Below are 18,450 nucleotides of genomic sequence, written 5' to 3' on the forward strand. Positions count from 1 at the left end.
TCCTCGTGGCCTGACCCTGGTAAATCATTCCCTGGCCGGCTGGGCCGAGGTCCGGTGAGGGAGTGTTTTCAGCTGACCTGACAACCCAGCCCGCGGCCCACAGCCCCACAGCCTGTGGTCCTGGGCCCCAGGGGGGCAGGAGGGCAGGGGGCGGGCACTCAAGCTGCCCCTGGGCCTGGAGGGGGAGGGCCATGGGGGGCACAACAGCCTGGAAGGCGCCTGAGAGGAGGAAAGACAGAAGGAGAGGCCTGTGGCCTGGAGTCTGGCCTCCCTCCCTCTCCAGCTGGGTGGCCACAAGTCGCCTTAGTTTCCCCGCTTGTAAAATGGGGCCAGTATTTAGTGCCTGCACAAGACCCGAATGGCAGCCGTGATGGTGGTGGTCGTGGGAGGGCTGGGGACGGGAACTGGGCCCCAGAGAGGAAGGATGGGGGCACGGGGGAGGCTGTGGAAGAAGCCCTTCCGGCAGAGCCATGCCCAGGGGCCCCTGGCGGTGCCACCCCAGCCCCCTGCGTTCCCTCCAGCCAGGAGCCGGGGCCACCCCTCGGGCACGTGCCACCGTGAGGCGTCTGCGGCGATGGAAGGGACGACGGCCCCGTGCCCCGTCATTGAGCTCAGCCCCATGGTGGAGAGGCCACGGGGTGACGGTCAGTTTGTCCAGTAAGTTTCCGTCCCTGCCGCGGCCCCCCCCCCCGAGGGAGGCCCCCGAGAGGTTATCGGGCCGGTCAGAGAAGCCGCCGGGGGGAGGGCAGCGGAGGGCGTCCACTCGGAGCCCCGGCCTGATGGATGTGGACAGAAGGGCTCGCCGGTGGCTTTTCCTGCCTCGGTGGCTTGTGTTGACTTTAGAATTAGCCGGGGCCGCCTCTCGGGCAGCCTCTCGGGGTCCGCTCTGGGCTGGGGCTGGGCAAGAGGAGGAAGAGGGAGGCGGCGGCGGGCACGGCGGGCACGGCGGGCTCAGGCTGCCGCTCCCACCAGCTCCGAAACGTCCCTGAAGCTCTTTGACCGCAAGCGGATCTTCGAGGCGGTGGCCCGGGGCAGCTGCGAGGCGCTGGCGGACCTCGGCCCCTACCTGCAGGGCAGCCTGAAGAAGCTCACGGACGGCGAGTTCAAAGGTAGCCCCCGCCCCCCCCCCCCCGGCGGCTCCCAGGGCGACGCGGCCGTGACCCTCCTGTGTGCCCTAGACCCGGAGACGGGCAAGACGTGCCTGCTCAAGGCCGTGCTGAACCTGCACGACGGCAGGAACGACACCATCCCGCTGCTGCTCGACGTGGCCAGGCAGACGGGCGACCTCAGGGACTTCGTGAACGCCAGCTACACGGACAGCTACTACAAGGGTGAGGGCTGGCACCGCGCCCGCGCCCGGCCGGGGCAGGCCTGCGCGGGGCCCTTGGCATGCTCCCCTCGGCTCTCGCCCTAGGCCAGACGGCGCTGCACATCGCCATCGAGAGGCGCAACATGGCTCTGGTGACCCTCCTGGTGGAAAACGGCGCCGACGTCCACGCCGCGGCCCACGGGGACTTCTTTAAGAAGACCAAAGGGAGACCTGGCTTCTATTTCGGTAGGCAGACTAGGCGTCCTTCCTGGTACGCACCGTCTGTGGACCCCAGCCACGTCCCCGCCGCCCCCCTCCTCTCCCGGAGACCCCCAGAAAGGGTCCTCGAAGGGCCAGAAGCTGCCGGGGGCCGCTGGCGCTCCACGTGGCACGCGCTTGCCCGTCGCCGCCCTCCCTGCTCTCCCCGGGTGGCTTCTGGGGCGTTGGCGTGCTCTCCTCACCCCGTGCTGAGGCTTCAGGCCCCCCTCTTAGCTGGGGAACCCCCGTCAGCGTCCTGTAGCCGTCGGCTGCCATCACAGGAGGCCCGTGAGCGTGGAGGCCTCTTGGGGTCTCCTAGCCGTGTGCGCAGGTGCCCGCAGGCAGGTGGGGAGGCAGCTGAGGGCCCCCCTCCACTCTTCATCCCCGCACCCCTCTGCGCGGGGCTCCAGCCAGGCCCGGCATCCTCCGTGGACTCGCTGGACGCCCCACGGCGGCTGGGGGCGGGCAGGGGACGGCCGCGGAGCCAGGCTCGGCCCGATTCTTCTCCGGGCGCTGCGGCCCGGGATGGGCCTTCCACTTCCTGCCCTCCCACTCCGCAGCCCTCGGTCAGCTGGCGTCGCTAAGGCACCCCCTGCGTGCCGGGCCCTGTGCTGAAGCCCGGGGAGAAAAGAGACCGTGCGGGGCCTGCCTCCAGGGAGCTCCCAGGCTAACGGGGAGGGAGCCCAGGCTGGAGGGGGGCCAGCACAGGCTCCACACGAGGCGGGAAGGAGCCACGAGGAGGGAGAGCCGCCTCGTGGGGGAGCGCTTGCCAAGCCAAGCCGAGGGTCCCGCGCGGGATCCGGGTTCTGCTTCGGGCCAACGAGGAGTCCCGGGAAGTGGCGGCGGCATTCCGAGGCCCCTTCGGTGCTTCCCGTGCCGGCGCCCCCTTCACCGCCGATCGGAGGTGCCAATTCAGGGCCCCCTTCCCGGGCTGCGGCCTGCCTGCCCTCTCGCAGCACCCCCGTCTTGGCACCGACTTCTCTCTGGCCTTCTGCCAGCCCGTGGGGGTCTCCTCTCACTTCTCGGCCCCCTCTAGGCCGTGAGCGCCCCCAAGCTCAGCCTCCGGCTCTTCTCTCTCCTCACACGGCCTCCTCCCGGCTGCCCGGCTCTGCAGCTCGCTCCCCTCTCCTCTGCCCCGCGGCCCCGGGCCCTGCCCGGCCCTCTCCCAGGAACCCTCTTGAGCCAAGCTAGAAAATGTCTTTTCTGCCCTCGCTTTCCTCCTCGTCCAGTCGGCCTTCACGAGCGCCCCCGTCCTCTGGCTAGGGGGCAGCTCCGAGCGTGCCCTTCCGATGCCCGGGAGCCTTCGGTGTCTGCCTGCCATCCACTGAAGGGCCCTGGGCCTGGGGATCTAGAAGAGCCGAGCTCCGGTCTGGCTTCGGCCGCTTCTCGGCTGGGCGACCCCAACCGAGGGAGCCGTCTCACGTCTCTGCCTCGAATCCCCCCGTAACCTGAGGGTAACGGCCGCCCTGGCCCTGCCTGGGCCCGTACGAGGTCTCGTCCCCTCCCCTCCGCCCTGGGGACCCCCCGGGCTTCGAGAGGCGACCCTTTGCTGGCGTGCCTGGCCGTGCCGCCTCGGGGTGGGGCTCCAGGGTGACCTCGCGGCTCCCTTCCCCCACACGCGCCCCTCTGCGTGCGCCTCGCTTTCTCTTCCAAACGGCGCGCGGGCAGAGCCTCACGAGCCTGTGCCACCTCCCCGCCCGCCCGCTCGCCTCCACCCCAGAGACAGCGGAGGCGGGGAAGGACAGAAGCCGCCGGCCGGCTGCCCGACTCCGTCCACCCCTTAAGCCTTCCGCCCGGCTGGCCCCGGAGCCCTCGTTTCCCTGGACCTGCTGCTCGTGCCGCGGTCGGCAGCTCTTCTGCTCCCCGTCTCGCCCCCGTCCTCCCCGCCCTGCGGCTCTCGGCCACGTGCCCAGCTGGGCCTTCTCTTGGCGTGGGGCGCGCCCTGCTGCCGGGATGCCGGCCGCCGTGCCCAGCACGTTTCACCCAGGGGCGACCCTCCTTCCCGCAGGAGCTGCGGCGCTAGAGGCCTCCGGCGGGCCTCATGCCCTGGACCCTTCGCTGTTTTTATCCCACCATCATTGTTGGCAGGGCAGGAACTCTCCTTCCCTCCCTCCCTCTGTCTGTCTGTGTGTCTGTCTCCCCGCCCCCGTCTGCCCGTGTGCCTCCCTGCTGCTCCCTGACATTCAGGGCCCTCTGTGGTGTGGCCCACCTTAGTGGTCTTGTCTTGTCTCCCATCCTTCGCCCCGTTCTGCCCGGTCTGATCCGGTCGCCCCGTCCTGTCTCGGCCTTGCTTTCTCTGACCCTCGAGGCCTCTCCTCCCAGCCCGCCTCTACCCACAAGCTTCAAGGAGCCCCTTCCTGGCCCTCCCGTCCTGGCTTGGGGGCGTCCTGTGGGCCTCGACTTGGCCCTTGGCCGCGCGTTGCCCTCCCCCTCGCATCACCCCTATTTGCGTCCGTCTCCCGTTTGCCTGAGAGCTCCCCGAGGGCAGGGTCTGTCCCCGGGTCCCGGCATCGGGTAGGCCCCGCCTGCTGGCTCCCCCAGAACCGCCCTCCGTCCAGTGGGGAAGGTGGGCGCCAGAGCCCAAGGCCTCCTCTCTGGAGCCTTCCGGGCAGTGGGGGAGGTCCCGGGGTGCGGCGGCTGGGCCCGACTGACCCGTGTGTGCTTGGCTCCCAGGCGAGCTGCCCCTCTCTCTGGCGGCCTGCACCAACCAGCTGGGCATCGTCCAGTACCTGCTCCAGAATCCCCACCAGCCGGCGGACATCGAGGCCAAGGACTCGGTGGGCAACACCGTCCTGCACGCCCTGGTGGAGGTGGCCGACGACACGGCCGAGAACACCAAGTTCGTGACGAGCATGTACAACGAGCTCCTGATCCTCGGCGCCAAGAGTCGGCCCACGCTCAAGCTGGAGGAGGTCACCAACAAGAAGGGGCTCACCCCGCTGGCGCTGGCCGCCAAGAGCGGGAAGATCGGGGTAGGTGGTGCCCGGCGGAGAGCCCGAGGGCACCGCGGCGGGCAGGGCACGGGGCACCGGCCGGGCCCTCTGAAGGGCTTTCCTCGGGCTCCTCCGGGAGCCGCTGCTCGTCCCGAGGGTCAGGCCCGCCCGCTCCGGGGGCTCCGGCGAGCCCGGCACACGGAGGCCTTTCCCGGGGGTGAGCCGCCGGCCTCTCTGCCCTAGGTCCTGGCCTATATTCTCCGCAGAGAAATTCAGGAGCCCGAGTGCAGGCACCTGTCCAGGAAGTTCACGGAGTGGGCCTACGGGCCGGTGCACTCGTCCCTCTACGATCTGTCCTGCATCGACACCTGCGAGAAGAACTCGGTGCTGGAGGTGATCGCCTACAGCAGCAGTGAGACCCCAGTGAGTGCAAAGCTGTGGGGCCGGGGCCCGGGCTGGGCACCAGGGGGCCCGGGCTGGGCACCGGGGGGCAGGGGCAGGGGCCAGATGACCCAGAAGTCATCCTGGAATTCTCACCCTTCTCACCCCCGCCCCAACCAATCTGTGGCCAAGGCCTGTGATATCCCCTCTACATGTAGCATCTCTCCAGTGTGCCCCCCTCCTCTGACAGTACCCCCTCCCAGGTGCCAGTCTTCTGCACCTTCCCCTGGGCTGTGGCAGTAGCTACTCGGGGGTCTGCCTGCCCCAAGCCCCCCCTCCAGGCCATCCCCCATTCAGCCACCAGAGTGATCTTCCTAAAGGTCCAATCATGCCACTCTCCTACTCAGCAAACTCCTGGGGCTCCCTATTGCCCCCAGGGCTCCCTTTGACTTTAACTGCCCTCCTCAGCCGCCCTGCCTACTCCCCCGGACAGTGAGGCCTCCATCTCTGAGCCCCGGGCTCGGAGCGCCCTCCCTCCCAGCGGAAGCCTTTCCCCCAAACTCTCTCAAAGCTCGAGTCTCTCTCTCTGGTGCATTTGGGCAGAGCCGCATATGCCGTGCCTCATCCGTTAGGCTGGAGGCTTCTCCAGGGCATGGCTGTCTCCTGCCTCTTTTGGTCCCCTCAAGCACAGTGCTTGGCACACAGTAGGCGCTTGATCCGTGCTTGTGGACTGACAAGTGGCAAAGTGCTAAACAAAGTTCATGTGATCCTCAGAACAACCCTGGAAGGGGGCGAAGAAGGGAGGGACTATTGTTACCCTCATTTCGCAGATAGAGAAACTGAGGCAGGCAGGGGAAGGGACTTGCCCAGGGTCACACAGCTAATAAGGGACTCCTGGGCTCTCTGTTCTGCCTCCTGCTTCGCACTTTGGAACAGGCGGCTCCCACCGTGGGCATCCCCCGCTCCAGCCTTTCCCAGCTCCGCTTTCCCGCTCAGGGAGGGTTGCCTTGTCTTGAGGGACTCCGTTTTCTGGAGTCTCGGCTTTGCGTTTCCTGCTCTGTGGCCAGGCCGAGGCCCTCGTGCAGGGGTAGAGCCGGGGATGGTCTCGCCTTCGTCACGGTGCCCGGCGTCCCGCAGCCGTGCTGGGCAGCCCCGAGATGTGGCTCGAGGGCTAGAGACAGGCGGGGACACCCATGCAGGGAGAGAGACGAGGCCACTAGGGGGCTCGGTGGGTAGAGCTGCAGGCTTGGCGTCAGAGGACCCGGATTCAAATCCAGCCTCCAACAGCCGCTGTGGGAGCTTGGGCTCGGCTTGCCTCAGTCCGCTGGAGAAGGACCCGCCGCACGGCCGTGCTGGCATGCGCCGGTCCAGGGTTTGGGGAGAGTCAGAGCCGGCCAAGCCCGACGATTCACACACGTACAGATCCGGGAACAGGTGTAGGAGCAGAGCCAGACAGATGTGCGTGTAGGTGTAGACACACGCACCCGCTCGATGCCGCTGTCCCGGGGGATCTTTGGGGACCAAAGAGGTTCTCCCCAGTGCCTGCTCTGCTGGGGCAGGAGAGGGGAGGGAGAGAGCCCCGCATTCGAATCCCACCTCTGCTGCTTGTTCCCTGCCCGGGAGGTCCCTTCGGCCCCTACTTCTCGGGTGCCAGAGGCCCCCCCTCCCCGCCTTCTTCCCGGCTCTCAGAACCGCCACGACATGCTGCTGGTGGAGCCCCTGAACAGGCTCCTGCAGGACAAATGGGACCGGTTCGTGAAGCGCATCTTCTACTTCAACTTCTTCGTCTACTCCGTGTACATGGTCGTCTTCACCTGCGCCGCCTACTACCGGCCCGTGGACGGCTTGGTAGGGGTGGGCCCCGGGGCCGGGCCGGGCCGGGCGGGGGCTCCTCGGGGCTCCCCGGCCCCCCGCCGACACGTCCTCCCGCCCTGCAGCCTCCCTTCCGCTTCGACTACTCCACGGGGGCCTACTTCCGCGTCACCGGGGAGCTGCTGTCCGTGCTGGGGGGCATCTATTTCTTTTTCCGAGGGGTCAGTGTTTCAGCCCTCCGAGAGCTGCCCCGGGCCGGGAGTCGTGGGTCCTGGGTTCCAGTCACGGGCTTTGTCGGGGTCCTTCCTCCTCCTCGCCCTCGGGCCCCGTCAGCTCTGAAAGGGGAGGCCGGACCCTGGGTGCCAGGCACTGTGCTAGGTGCTGGGCTGCGGAGAAGGGCGAAAGGCAGGCCCTGCCCCCAAGGTTCCTGCTCGGGGGGCGGGCGCTGACCCTGGGGGGAGGCTTCCTGCGCCTCGGAGGAAGCCAGGGAAGGCCGGGGGTGCCCTTTGCTCCCCTGTGCTGAGGAGAGCTCCCGACTGCGGGCTCTGTAGAGGTGACCTTCCCCCCCCCCGGTGCCCCCCAGATTCAGTACTTCCTGCACCGGAGACCCTCCCTCAAGACTCTCTTTGTGGACAGCTACAGCGAGGTGCTCTTGTGAGTCGTGGCCCGGCCGGGTGGGTTGGAGCAGCTGCCCGGAGCCCCCGGGCTCTCCTGGGAGACCAGACTGCCCCTTCCGGGGCTCCGTGTCTCTTGGCCTGAGCCCCGAAGTCCCACCTCAGTCCTCCTAAAAACCCGAGGAGGGACTCCCGGGGGTCCTCCCCGGCCCCGGGGTGCTCCCTGCGCCTCCCACCCTGAGCTCACGTGGCCAAGGGAAGGTGGCAGCCTCCTCCCCGGCCTGCAGCGACCTCCCAGGCTGAGCTATGCCCAAGCGCACGGGCAAGCAGCTGCCCCCTGTGAGGGCTCCCCAGGAACGGTGGCCTCGCTCCAGGCCACCTCAGGGTCTCCGCAGCAGCCTAAGGGGCAAACCTAGAGCCGAGCTCCCTTCCGGCTCTGCTGGGGCTCGAGCGTGAGGGGCCGGAAGCCTGGCCTCTGGCCTCGGGGAGCCCACAGAGGGCCCAGCCAGGGCAGAGGGAGGCCGTGCCCTCTGGAGAAAGACGTCGGGGCCCCTTTGCTTGGACCCCCCGAGCCCGCGAGCCACCCCCAATGGGGCCGGCCTCGGGCAGAGCCACTCAAAGGGCTCCGTGTCCAGCGGAGGCTCCTCTATCTGGGCCTGAGGCAGCCCATTGCTCTTCACCACGTTCTGCTGTCCTTCAGGTTGTCCTGGTTTCTCTTGTCCCTGTTGTGCCACCCAAACCCGGGCACGGGTCAAGGAAGTGACTCTCCCGAGGTCACTGCTAGTCGGTGGCAGAGCCCAGATTTGAACTCGGGTTCTTCTGCCTGCTCTTCTTTATCACTGTGAAAGGCCATGGAGAAGGCCGAATGCCAGTGGGCCCCGTTCGCATTGTACCTGTGTGAGGTCCCGGGAGAACTTCAGGCTCCTGGGCTCACCCTAGGAGACCCGGGCTGAGGCGGGGGCTGGGGGGGCTCCCACATCTCACGGTGGAGCTCCCAAGGTCAGGGCAGGAGGCAAGCCCTTGGGGGAGCGTCCCGAGGAGCCCCTCGGGGCCGGGCCTGGGCTGCGCCAAGCCCTCAGCCTCCCTGAAGCCTCCGCTGTCCTCTCTTTCGTCCCTCAGCTTCATCCAGTCTGTGTTTCTCCTGGTCTCCGTCGTGCTGTACTTCAGCCGCTGCAAGGAGTACGTGGCCTCCATGGTCTTCTCTCTGGCCATTGGCTGGACCAACATGCTCTACTATACCCGAGGCTTTCAGCAGATGGGAATCTACTCAGTCATGATCGAGAAGGTGGGACACCGGCCAGGGCCCCCGGGCTCAACCCAGGGGGGCTACGGGGCTAGAAGGGCCCCAGGATCCCGAGCCTCCGACTTGGGGCTGGCCCCCCCGGGAAGGTGGGCTCAAGGGGAGCGCCCAGTGAAACCAGCCTCAGGGGGCAAAGGAAGGGGAGGCTCCTGCCAACCTGCCCGGCTCTTTGTAGAGATTGCCCTGCCACAGTCCTGTGCCCTCTGGTGGCCACCGGCCTGTCGTTACGAGAAGGGAACGTGGGCTTTCGGGAGCCTCTGCGGGAGTGGAGAGAAGGGGTTAGAACGAGGGTTAGGGGTGAGCCATGAACCCCAGAGCCGGGTGCCAACGACTCCTCCTTTCCCTGGAAGTCGCCGCCTCCGTTAGGTGAGAGCGCTCCTGGTGACCCGGCCCCGTTTCAGTTAGCTGGGACGGGAAGTCTGCCCGAATTGGGTCACGGCTGAGGCTCTGGCAGCAGAGAGGAAGGAAGCGGCCGCAGCCAGAGCTGGGCAGCCCAGGGACATTCTGAGAGGAGTCCTTCCTCCGTGCCCCCAGGATTCCCAGCAGTCCACTTCCCCTTGGGGGCGGGACAGTTGAGCAAAACCGGAGTGAGAGGAGTCAGAGACCCCGAAGGTTTGCAGTGGCTGCTCTGAAGTGCCATCTGCTGATATTAATTTTTACATGATTTTTCTCAAGATGACATCCGTGTTGGCATGAATTCCATCCCACCATCATCCATCTTATCTTTGGAGACAGTGTGTTAGGCGTGTTTGACTGTCTCTTGGGCCACAGTGGTGAGAATGTGCAGGCCTTCTCACGGGAGACAGTTTCTCCATATTTCATTCATTGTTCTTTTATATTAAATTACTGTCCCGTTTCGGGTCTGGGAGGGGGGAACTTGGAGACTGTTCTGGCCTGTTCTTGCAGGCACCTGTGCATGGGAATCCGAGTTAGAGATTTAAAGTCTTTAACATTAACTCACTCTATGCTGGTTTGTTGTGAAGTGGCTTCTAGGGGAAGTTTCGGTACTATGGGGGTTTATTTAGGGATAGTGTAGAGTCTGTGACTGGGCTTGTTCCTGCCATGAACCTGTATTGTTTCTGTGTCTTCCTGGGACTGAACAAGGATACTGATTGCATAGTTTCAGTAGAAAGTGAATACTGGTGAGAAAAGAGTCACACAGGGGAAACTGAGTGAGACTCTCCGCCCTCCTGACACCTGCTTTGCTGGTTTGTCAGAGCTCATGCGGACTGTGCGAACGTCATGAACTCTGATGGCTTCCTGCACCCCCGCCTAGTGCCTGTCACTCGGCAGCCCCCCTTCTTTCCTCCAGTCTCGACCCCGAAGAGCAGGGCTCGGCAACGTACGGCTCTTTTGAGGGCCGGATCTGGCTCTTTCCGCAGGAGCCATAAAGTCCATTTTTGGGGGGCTCCGTTATAGGAGCGGCACTGTGAGCACTGCACGGCTCTCACGAAATGACATTTTAAAAAATGTGGCGCTTGTGGCTCTCACGGCCAAAAAGGTTGCCGACCCTTGCCCAAGAGGTTAGGGCTGGGAAGAGCCAAGCAGGAAAAGCAGTGAAGCGGGAGCGCCCCTCCCCAGAGGGGGGAACCTCCTGCCTGGGGGCCCCGAGCTGGAGCTTCTGCTTTCATTCAGGCTTCTTCCATAGCTACATGGAGAGCCCAGAGCCATTTGGATCATATGACTTGGGAAAACTCATGTGGAATGTTATTACCTGTAATTAGTCAGCCTCAGGGGATCCGCCCAGAGTGGGGGGAGGGGTGCCACAGGAGCCTTATTGTATGTAACATTGTTACCTGACTGGGACACAGAGCTGGGGGAGGGGGCGGTGCTCTAGGACGCCATGCAAGGGAAGAGGATACAGTAACCCACTGCTCAGGGCTGGCTGCAACTGTTCCTTCTGCCCAGGAGTCAGACGAGAGCTCTTGGCCACCTTTTGGCCACTGTGGAGATCCCCCAAAATGGGGAGGACGATGAGTGCCAGTGGCCAAGGCCAGACAGGACAGAGGCAGGCCTGGAGCCTCGCTTGCGGGGACTTTGGGCCTCGGGGTCTCCTCTATCAGCGAGCTGGGCAGGCAGCCTGTTCCTCCAGAGCCTTCCATGCTAGGGGTCCACTCTGACCAGAAGCCTCTCTCCTGCAGATGATCTTGAGAGACCTGTGCCGTTTTATGTTTGTCTATCTGGTCTTCCTGTTCGGATTTTCCACAGGTGAGCAGTCCAGGGGGTAGGTGCGGCAGGGCAAGCATGCTGGGTCAGTGTGGGCCATCCCTGGGCAAGCCTTGGGAGGCCTGGCTTTGGGGGTTCAGCCCGGGCCCCCCTGACTCTTTCTGGGCCCCTTCAGCGGTGGTGACACTGATCGAGGACGGGAAGAACAACACGGAAGCCTCCTGCCACGGCAGGCGGTGCTCAGCCGGCTGCAAGCCCTGTGCCAGCTCCTACAACAGCTTCTACTCCACGTGCCTGGAGCTCTTCAAGTTCACCATTGGCATGGGTGACCTGGAGTTCACCGAGAACTACGACTTCAAGGCCGTCTTCATCATCCTCCTGCTCACCTACGTCATCCTGACCTATATCTTGCTGCTCAACATGCTCATCGCCCTCATGGGGGAGACCGTGAACAAGATCGCGCAGGAGAGCAAGAACATCTGGAAGCTCCAGGTCCGCTGGTCCTCGGCTCCGGGGGCGCGTTTGGGGAGGGGTCGGCTCACACGTGCCCGTCGCCCTCACGGGGGAGACCATGAACAAGATGGCGCCGGAGAGCAGAAAGGCCTGGCAGCTCTGGGTGGGGCAGCCCACGGAGTCAGGCACGCTTAGTGGCTGTGGGCAGAGCCGACCCTTGGAGGAGGCAAAGGGGATGAGGCTCGTGGGCAGTGCCAGTGGCACCTGGGTGGCTGCCAGCCTGCCGGTGTTTCCCCTGGTGGAGCTGTGTGGCCAGAGCAGAGGTGGGTCCCAGCCCCCCACACGCCGCCCAGGCCTAGCTCGGGGCACTTGGGTGGGGCAGGCCTGTATTGCTGGAGGGCGGCAGAGGGCACGATCACACACACACACACACACACACACACACACACACACACACACACACACGGCATCAGGAAAGCTGACGGAGGACATGGGGACTGGCACAGATCCCCAAGGAACCCCCCAAGAGTGCTAGGAGCAGCGCAGGGCAGAGCCCTTGAGGAGGTGGCTTCTGGGGCCGGCCCAGGTGGGCTCTGGAGCAAGGGAGAGTGCAGAAGTGACCGGCTGAGGCACCGGGCAGCCTGAGAGAAGGTTCAAGGATGCCCATGGCCCTAGCCTCCTCCTTGGCTGCACAGAGGTCCAGAGGCCCAAAGCCTTGGAAGGAGGGGGCAGCCTTTGGGGGGCCAGGAGGATCCCCTTCTTTTTCCTCCCAAGCAGAAAGTTCAACTGACCTCATCTTGCCTTCGCCCCTCACGTGGTATCTACAGCTGGGCCCAGGCCCAGGGTGGCCTCCCACGGAATGTGGCCCAAGCCTGTGCCCTGCTGACCTCGGCAGGCTGAGAGGCCAAGGAGGGACAGCCCAGCAGAGCACCCCTGGCCGGGCCTCGGGCTAAGTAACTTTGGCCTCCTCACTCTTGTCTGTTCTCCCTGCAGAGAGCCATCACCATCCTGGACACTGAGAAGAGCTTCCTGAACTGCATGAGGAAAGCCTTCCGGTCAGGGAAGCTGGTGCAGGTGGGCTACACGCCCGATGGGAGGGAAGACTACAGGTGGTGCTTCCGGTGAGTTGGGGGTAGATGGGGGCCAGAGACAGACAAAGACAGAGAGAGAAACATAGAAAGATAGAGACACAGACAGAGACAGAGAGAGATTGACAGAGAGACAGAGACAGGAAGAGATGAGACAGACAGAGAGGGACAGACAAGACACAGACAGAGAGATCCACCTGACACCAAGATAATTATCGCCGGGGTATCCATCATGGCCACGTCGCTGGCTCGCCTTCTTTCCAGGTTCCTCATCACTTTCCTGTCCCTGTGCAGGTATTCTGAGTGCTGGCCCTCCCTCCTTTGACCTTACCCCTAACGCTCTCCACCCCACTTCCTGCTCTCAGGGTTTCTTCCCCTCAGGACACCTTCTAATCGGAGGTTGCTTCTTCCTGCCTCTCTGAGAAAGCTGCAGCCCCTTCCTGGCTTCCCCCAGAAGAGCCCCCCTGAGAGCCCTCCCTCTGAGCCCCCCTTCACTTGCAGCTTTGTGGTGAGAATAGCTGGGATGGACGTGCCCGCCTGGAGGTGAGCACTCTCAGCTGGCGCCTCGGCTTTGCCACCTGGCACCGCATGGCCGCATCTTTCCAAGCCCACATAGTGAGGGATCTCAGGGCCCTCCCAGCTATTAGCCAGCCCAGGCGTGACGGTGGTTTAGGTGCCCGACCCCGGGCCGGCTTAGACATTCGAGGCTGACCAGAGCTGGCCTGGGGCCCTTCCTGTCCCACTGTTGCTAGAGGCTTCTACTCGACCAGCCACAAGCCTGGGGATGCTGTTGCTGCTTAGCAGAGCATCGACGTCCATCGCTATCCATCAGCTGCACCCACTGGGTGCCAGGCACTGTGCCAAGCACACTCCATCACTTCCCCGGTGACTCCCCTCAGCCAATTCTTGAACCTGGGCAGCTGAGTGGACCCCTGGACATATGCCTTCCTAGGATGCTGGCACTGGCAGGGGCTCCAGGATGGCAGCTCTAGGGCTGGGGCACATCCCAGGAGCCAGCTGTTGGCATGACCCCTGGCCGTGTGCCTCGCTCCTGCCCAGGCCAGCCTAGGATTCCTCCAAATGCCTCCTTTTTCAGAGGCTCTAAGGGGAGCTTCTCCCGCGTGTGTCTTTCTCGGCAGAGTCGACGAGGTCAATTGGACCACTTGGAACACCAACCTGGGCATCATTAACGAGGACCCCGGCAACTGCGAAGGGATCAAGCGCACCTTGAGCTTCTCTTTGCGGTCCGGCCGAGGTGAGCCCCCCAGAGGACTCTGGGGCAGACACGCTGCTCTTGGGGACAGAGCGGGCCTTGCCTGTGGCCTGCGGCCGGAGGGGGATTCAGCCTGGGCCACGCCACCGCTTGCCACTGAACTTGGTTCCTTGGCCCCCTTCTCGTGGGCTGGGGAGCAGAGGAAGGAAGGGAGGGAGAGAGCCCCTCGCTGCTCCTCCGTCCCCTCCCCCGGGAAGGAGGGGAGGAGAACTGGCGGCTCCCTGGACGCCCCAGCCTTGAACGCCGCCGGCCTTCCCTTCTCAGTTTCAGGCAGGCACTGGAAGAACTTTCCTCTGGTTCCACTTTTGAGAGACGGGACGAGCCGAGACAGGCGCTCCAACGCGCCTGAAGAAGGGCGGCCGAGGCCCTTCTCGGGGTCCCTGAGGCCCGAAGACGCCCACCTGGTGAAGGAGCCGCTCGCCGCGGGCTCCCAGTGAGGGCTGCGCTCGCTGCCCCCGCCCTGGCCACGGGCCTCCCTTCTCTTCTGCGGCCTTTCCCATTGCCTGCCCCCCTCCCCGTCCCCAGGCTGCCGCTCTGGCCCCCGTCCGCACCCCGACGTCCTGGGGGCCGAGCAGGGAGGGCAGGTGGGCGCACGCCCAGCCCTCTGCTCCCCAAGTCTATTTCTGAGAGGCAGGCCTAGAGGCAGGCCGTCCGGGGTTCAAAGCGGGCCTCAGACACGTCCTGCTCGTCTGCCTTGGAACGATATCTAGGCCTGCACCTGAGGCAGAAGGTGAGGCTCTACAAAAGGGCATTTTCTGGGCCCCCAGCCGTGCCCCCCCCCCAGCGAGGGGTCCTGGCACTGGCCAAGCTGGTCTCCAGGCCGTCTGGGGTCGCAGGAAGCGCTTCCCCCTCCCCAGAGCACAGAAGGTTGGCCCTGCCCAGCTGCTGCCAGTCGCTGGCCCCCCGCTCTAGCTAGTGACGCCTGGCTGTTTGAAGTTTGCCCGTGCGCGTGCCCCGTCAGAGCCCAACTGCCGTCCTTCTTCCGGGCGCCCGCCTTTGTCCCTGCTCTTGCGCAGTGCCCTTGTCTGTCTCCACGCCAAGCGGCTCAGTGTGTCCAATAAAGCCCTCCGAGGGGCCCAGAGAAGCCGCGCTGTGGACTTCTGGGTTGGAAACAGGTTTTCTCCGAAGCCCAGAAGCGCGTCCCCAGGAGCCCTGGGAGTGCCCGGCCCCGGCTTAGGCCATTCGTCCTGGGGGACCGGGAGGAGCCTCTGCCGGGCTGGTGCTCGGGTGTGAGCCGACCTGGACACGGGCCGGGGCCCCTCACCTGCCCCGAACCGAGCCTGTCCTTCGTTCAAGTCGGGCACCCCGTTCCGGCCAGGCTCTGCCACGTGCCTCGGGGGCCCAGGTCTCTGCCCCCAGCCCCTGGCAGCAGGCAGGTCGCCTGGCGCCAATCCCCGGCAGAGCCAGCCTGCGGCTGAAGCCCGGCCCCTCGCTGAAGGGGGGGGGGTCAGGAATCAGGAGGAGCCCTCGTGTCTCTGGCACCGGCTGGGCACCCCAGAAAGACGCCTGGGGATCGGCCGGTGCCCCCTGTGCCCAGCCGTGATTTTGAAGTTTGGGGGTGCCATGGGGGGCTCCAGCCCTTTCTCACACCCAGCCTGGCCCCAGGAGCCAAACGGACTGGAGCAAAATGCAGCCTGGGTGGAGGCTGGAGTGGCTGCATAGAGAAGGCGCTTACTAGCTGCAGCGGGAGGCCGGGGGCTCCTCTAGGCAGGTTCAAGGAGGCACCAGAGCTGGGCAGGCTTGTTGGAGGACCTGTTTGGAGTGAGCATCGCCCATGTGGCCAGGAGGTCGAGGGGGGCCCCCACTGGGCGTTCCATCCCTCACGTCCCAGGGCCAGGGAGCCAGAGCGGTCGGAGGGGGTTCCAGCCCTCTGGGCACACAGTGAGTGAGCGCTCCGGGCGGGGCCTCCGCTCCCTGGCACTTTGCCCATCAGCCCCAGAGTCCTCCACTAGAGCCCTGGTCCCTGGGCGGCCCCATCGTTGGAGGAGGCCCCGGCGCCTGGGACCTGGGAGGTGGAAGGGCCGAGGAAGCTTCTGCCCCCTGCCCTCCCCACACAGGCCCGGCCGTCCGCATCCACTGTCCCCTAGACTGGCGTTGGCAAAGTATTGGCGGCATGCCCAGCTGGCACGGGGGGGGCTGTTCCGTTCCCCTCTGTCCAGCCGCCCAAAGCCAGCACGTCCCCCCCCTCCACCCTTGGGGTAATGTGGGGGGCTCCTGGACAGCTTGGGGGTGCCAGTGCTGCCCTAGACCCTGCTGGGAGCCTGCCCGGGGCAGGACGTGGGCATAGGGTGGTGCCAGTGGGGGAGGCAGGGCCGCTTCACTGGAGCGAGCCTCTGGCTGGCCAAGGAGGGCCCAGGGAGCCTCGGGGACTTGGGGGCAGTGCGGGGAGAGGTGCCAGGCTGTGGAGTGGAGGGGGGCAGGACCACTTGGGGGAGGACTTCCCGGGCTAGGGAACAGAGGGCCAAGAAGGGCGAGGAGTCAGCAGCCCAAGAGGCACTCTCCTGGGGTCCCCACAATGACACACCAGCAGCATGAAGAGGCGAGTTTTTATATGGCGCGTGTGACCCTCACAACCACTGCGGGGAGCCAGAGGCTATTATCAGACCCATTTCACAGTTGGGGAAACTGAGGCAAGCAGGCAACATGACTTTTCCAGGGTCACACAGCTAGGTTTGAGGCCAGTCTTGAACCCAGATCTTCTGACCAGTGGCTCAGTGCCCTCTCCAGCCACTCCGTCACAGTTGTCTACACACCCTGGGAATCTAAACAAGCAGATTCTGGGTTTGCCGGAGGTGCATCCTAACACAGCTGAGGGCTTCGGGGAGTTTAAAGGGAAAATTCCTTCCTTCCCCCTCCCCCAAGCCTGAGACTCCCCCTCTGCTCCCCGGCCTCCACACTAGCTCCCTCCCCCCCCCGGGCCCGGGCTGTGCCTAGGTCCCACTCTGGTATGGCGCCCTGGTGCCCGAGGCCAGGATTGCCCGAGCTCTTCGCCAGTGCCCCGTCGCCTTGCAGGGGCGGGCTCTTGTCCAGGGCACATCCTCTGAGGCGGGATTTGAACCCGGGGCCCCTTGGCAGCCCAGGCGGAGCTCGGTCCATCCCCTCCAGCCTAGTGGTGGTCGCCCTTTAGCCTCCTCAGACCCCTTGCCTGCTGGCCCCGGGGCCCGGGCCTTGCAAAGAGACCCCTCAGTTTGTCCTGGGAGCACCTGCCCCAGGCTTCCCATCTCTGCCCCCCGGCCCTCTCCAGCTGCCCCTACCCACCCTCATCTTCAGCCCTGGCTGGCCCCCCCTGCCGGGCCGCAGTACCTGGGGAGACGATGGGGTCTTCGTGGATGCCCATGGCGGGGCTCCTCCCCGCAGCCCTCGTCTGCCTCCTCTCTTCCTTCACCCTAGAGGAGCGGCGGGGAAAGGCCTGGGTTGGCCCCGGCTCCCTCCCTCTCCGGGCTCCTGCTCGGTCCTGGGCCCCTCCCCGGCGGCTTTCAAGGCGGAGCAGGCAGCGTGGCCATCTGGCAGGTGAGCCCACTGAGGCTCTCTCCGTGCTCCAGGAGCCCCGACATCCCATCGCTGGCCCCCTTAGTGTCGGCTGCCGGAGGGCAGGTTGGTCTGGCCTAGCCTGGGGTCACCCCAGGCACTGACTGTTGACTGGCTGACCCGGGCCCGGGCCGGGCCGTCCACCCTACCGTAAGCACGTCCTCAGGTCTTCCTCTTGGCTCGGGGTCAGCCCCACGGACAGGCCGGCGTGGATGGTGCCCCTCTGAAGCCACCTCCGCCAGGCTATGGGCAGGCAGCGCTCCAGGTCCAGGATGGTGATGGCTCTCTAGGGTGGACAGCCAGAGGCCACGCTCAGCCCGTGGTGGAGGCCTCTGCCCAGGGTGCCGAAGGCCTTGGAAGCATGTGACCCTGGCAGCGGCGGGTGCCCTGGGAGCGGCGCCCAGGGAGACACTCCTTCGGCCTGCGGCTGGGAGAGGCCTGGTCCCCGAGGCCCCCCCGCCCTGCAGGCCCTTCCAGCTTGAACTGGTTGTGGTCCCGGGATTGTGGGAATCCCCCCTCCTGCCTCTGCCCCGCTCCAGGGCCTGCTTGGCAGGAAGGATTCTCCGGGCACCACCTTCACGTCCAGGCAGCCTGGTGTGGTCGTCCCGTGTGGGCTCCCCAAGCGGATCACTCCAGCCCCAGAGCAGAGGTCCACCGTGCAGCCTATCTTCCCAGCCCTCCCCCCCCCGGAGTTCTCTACATGCCCGCCGGCCATTCTGAGGCTCCCCGGACTGGAGTGCCATCTCCGGCTGCTGCCTGCGGGCCTGGAATGGCCTCCCTCACACTCGGGCCTCCTGGCGTCTGGCCTACAGGGGACCTCTGGCTGCCCCCTGCCCTGATAGCACCCGTACAGTTGGGGTTGCTGCTTGGGGGCCTCCGTGTTTCCTGCCCTCCCCCTGGGCCCAGGGAATGGAAGGTCCCTGAGGGCTGGGTCTCTTTGGTCCGGGTGCCCTCGGTGCCCAGCTCAGGCCAAGCACTCCTGGGTGTGTGTCCCCAGCCCTTCCCTTTGGACCCTTCTGTCACTCGCCCTCTGGCTCTCAGCTTCCTTATCTATAGAATGGGGAGAAGAATTCGCCCCCTCTAAGTGGACTTTGTAGAAACTGGCCACTCTAGACCAGAGATTCCCAAAGTGGGCGCCACCGCCCCCTGGTGGGTGCTGCAGCGATCCAGGGGCGCGGGGATGGCCACAGGCGCATTGAGCTTTCCTATTCATTGCTATTAAAATGTAAAAACATTCATTTCCAGGGGGCTGAGGAATAGTGTTTCTGGAAAGGGGGCGGGAGGCCAAGAAAGTTTGGAACCCGCTGGTGTAGACAGATTGCCAAAGAAACACGG

General features: G+C 65.3%; 1 protein-coding gene across 1 annotated transcript; it reads left to right on the plus strand.

The window, feature by feature from the left end:
* Positions 1 to 358: 358 nt before the first annotated feature.
* On the plus strand, positions 359 to 14,670 carry TRPV1 (transient receptor potential cation channel subfamily V member 1). Its single transcript, XM_044669485.1, has 15 exons — positions 359 to 657; positions 844 to 1,109; positions 1,179 to 1,331; positions 1,415 to 1,555; positions 4,241 to 4,539; positions 4,744 to 4,923; positions 6,571 to 6,729; positions 6,819 to 6,914; positions 7,277 to 7,347; positions 8,427 to 8,592; positions 10,749 to 10,815; positions 10,949 to 11,265; positions 12,220 to 12,347; positions 13,454 to 13,569; positions 13,852 to 14,670. The coding sequence occupies exons 1-15, from the start codon at positions 359 to 361 to the stop codon at positions 14,022 to 14,024; spliced, it is 2,631 nt and encodes an 876-aa protein (XP_044525420.1). The 3' UTR covers positions 14,025 to 14,670.
* Positions 14,671 to 18,450: the final 3,780 nt, after the last annotated feature.

Source organism: Gracilinanus agilis, chromosome 3 (genome assembly GCF_016433145.1).
Source record: "Gracilinanus agilis isolate LMUSP501 chromosome 3, AgileGrace, whole genome shotgun sequence".
In the NCBI taxonomy this organism is placed as follows: domain Eukaryota; kingdom Metazoa; phylum Chordata; class Mammalia; order Didelphimorphia; family Didelphidae; genus Gracilinanus; species Gracilinanus agilis.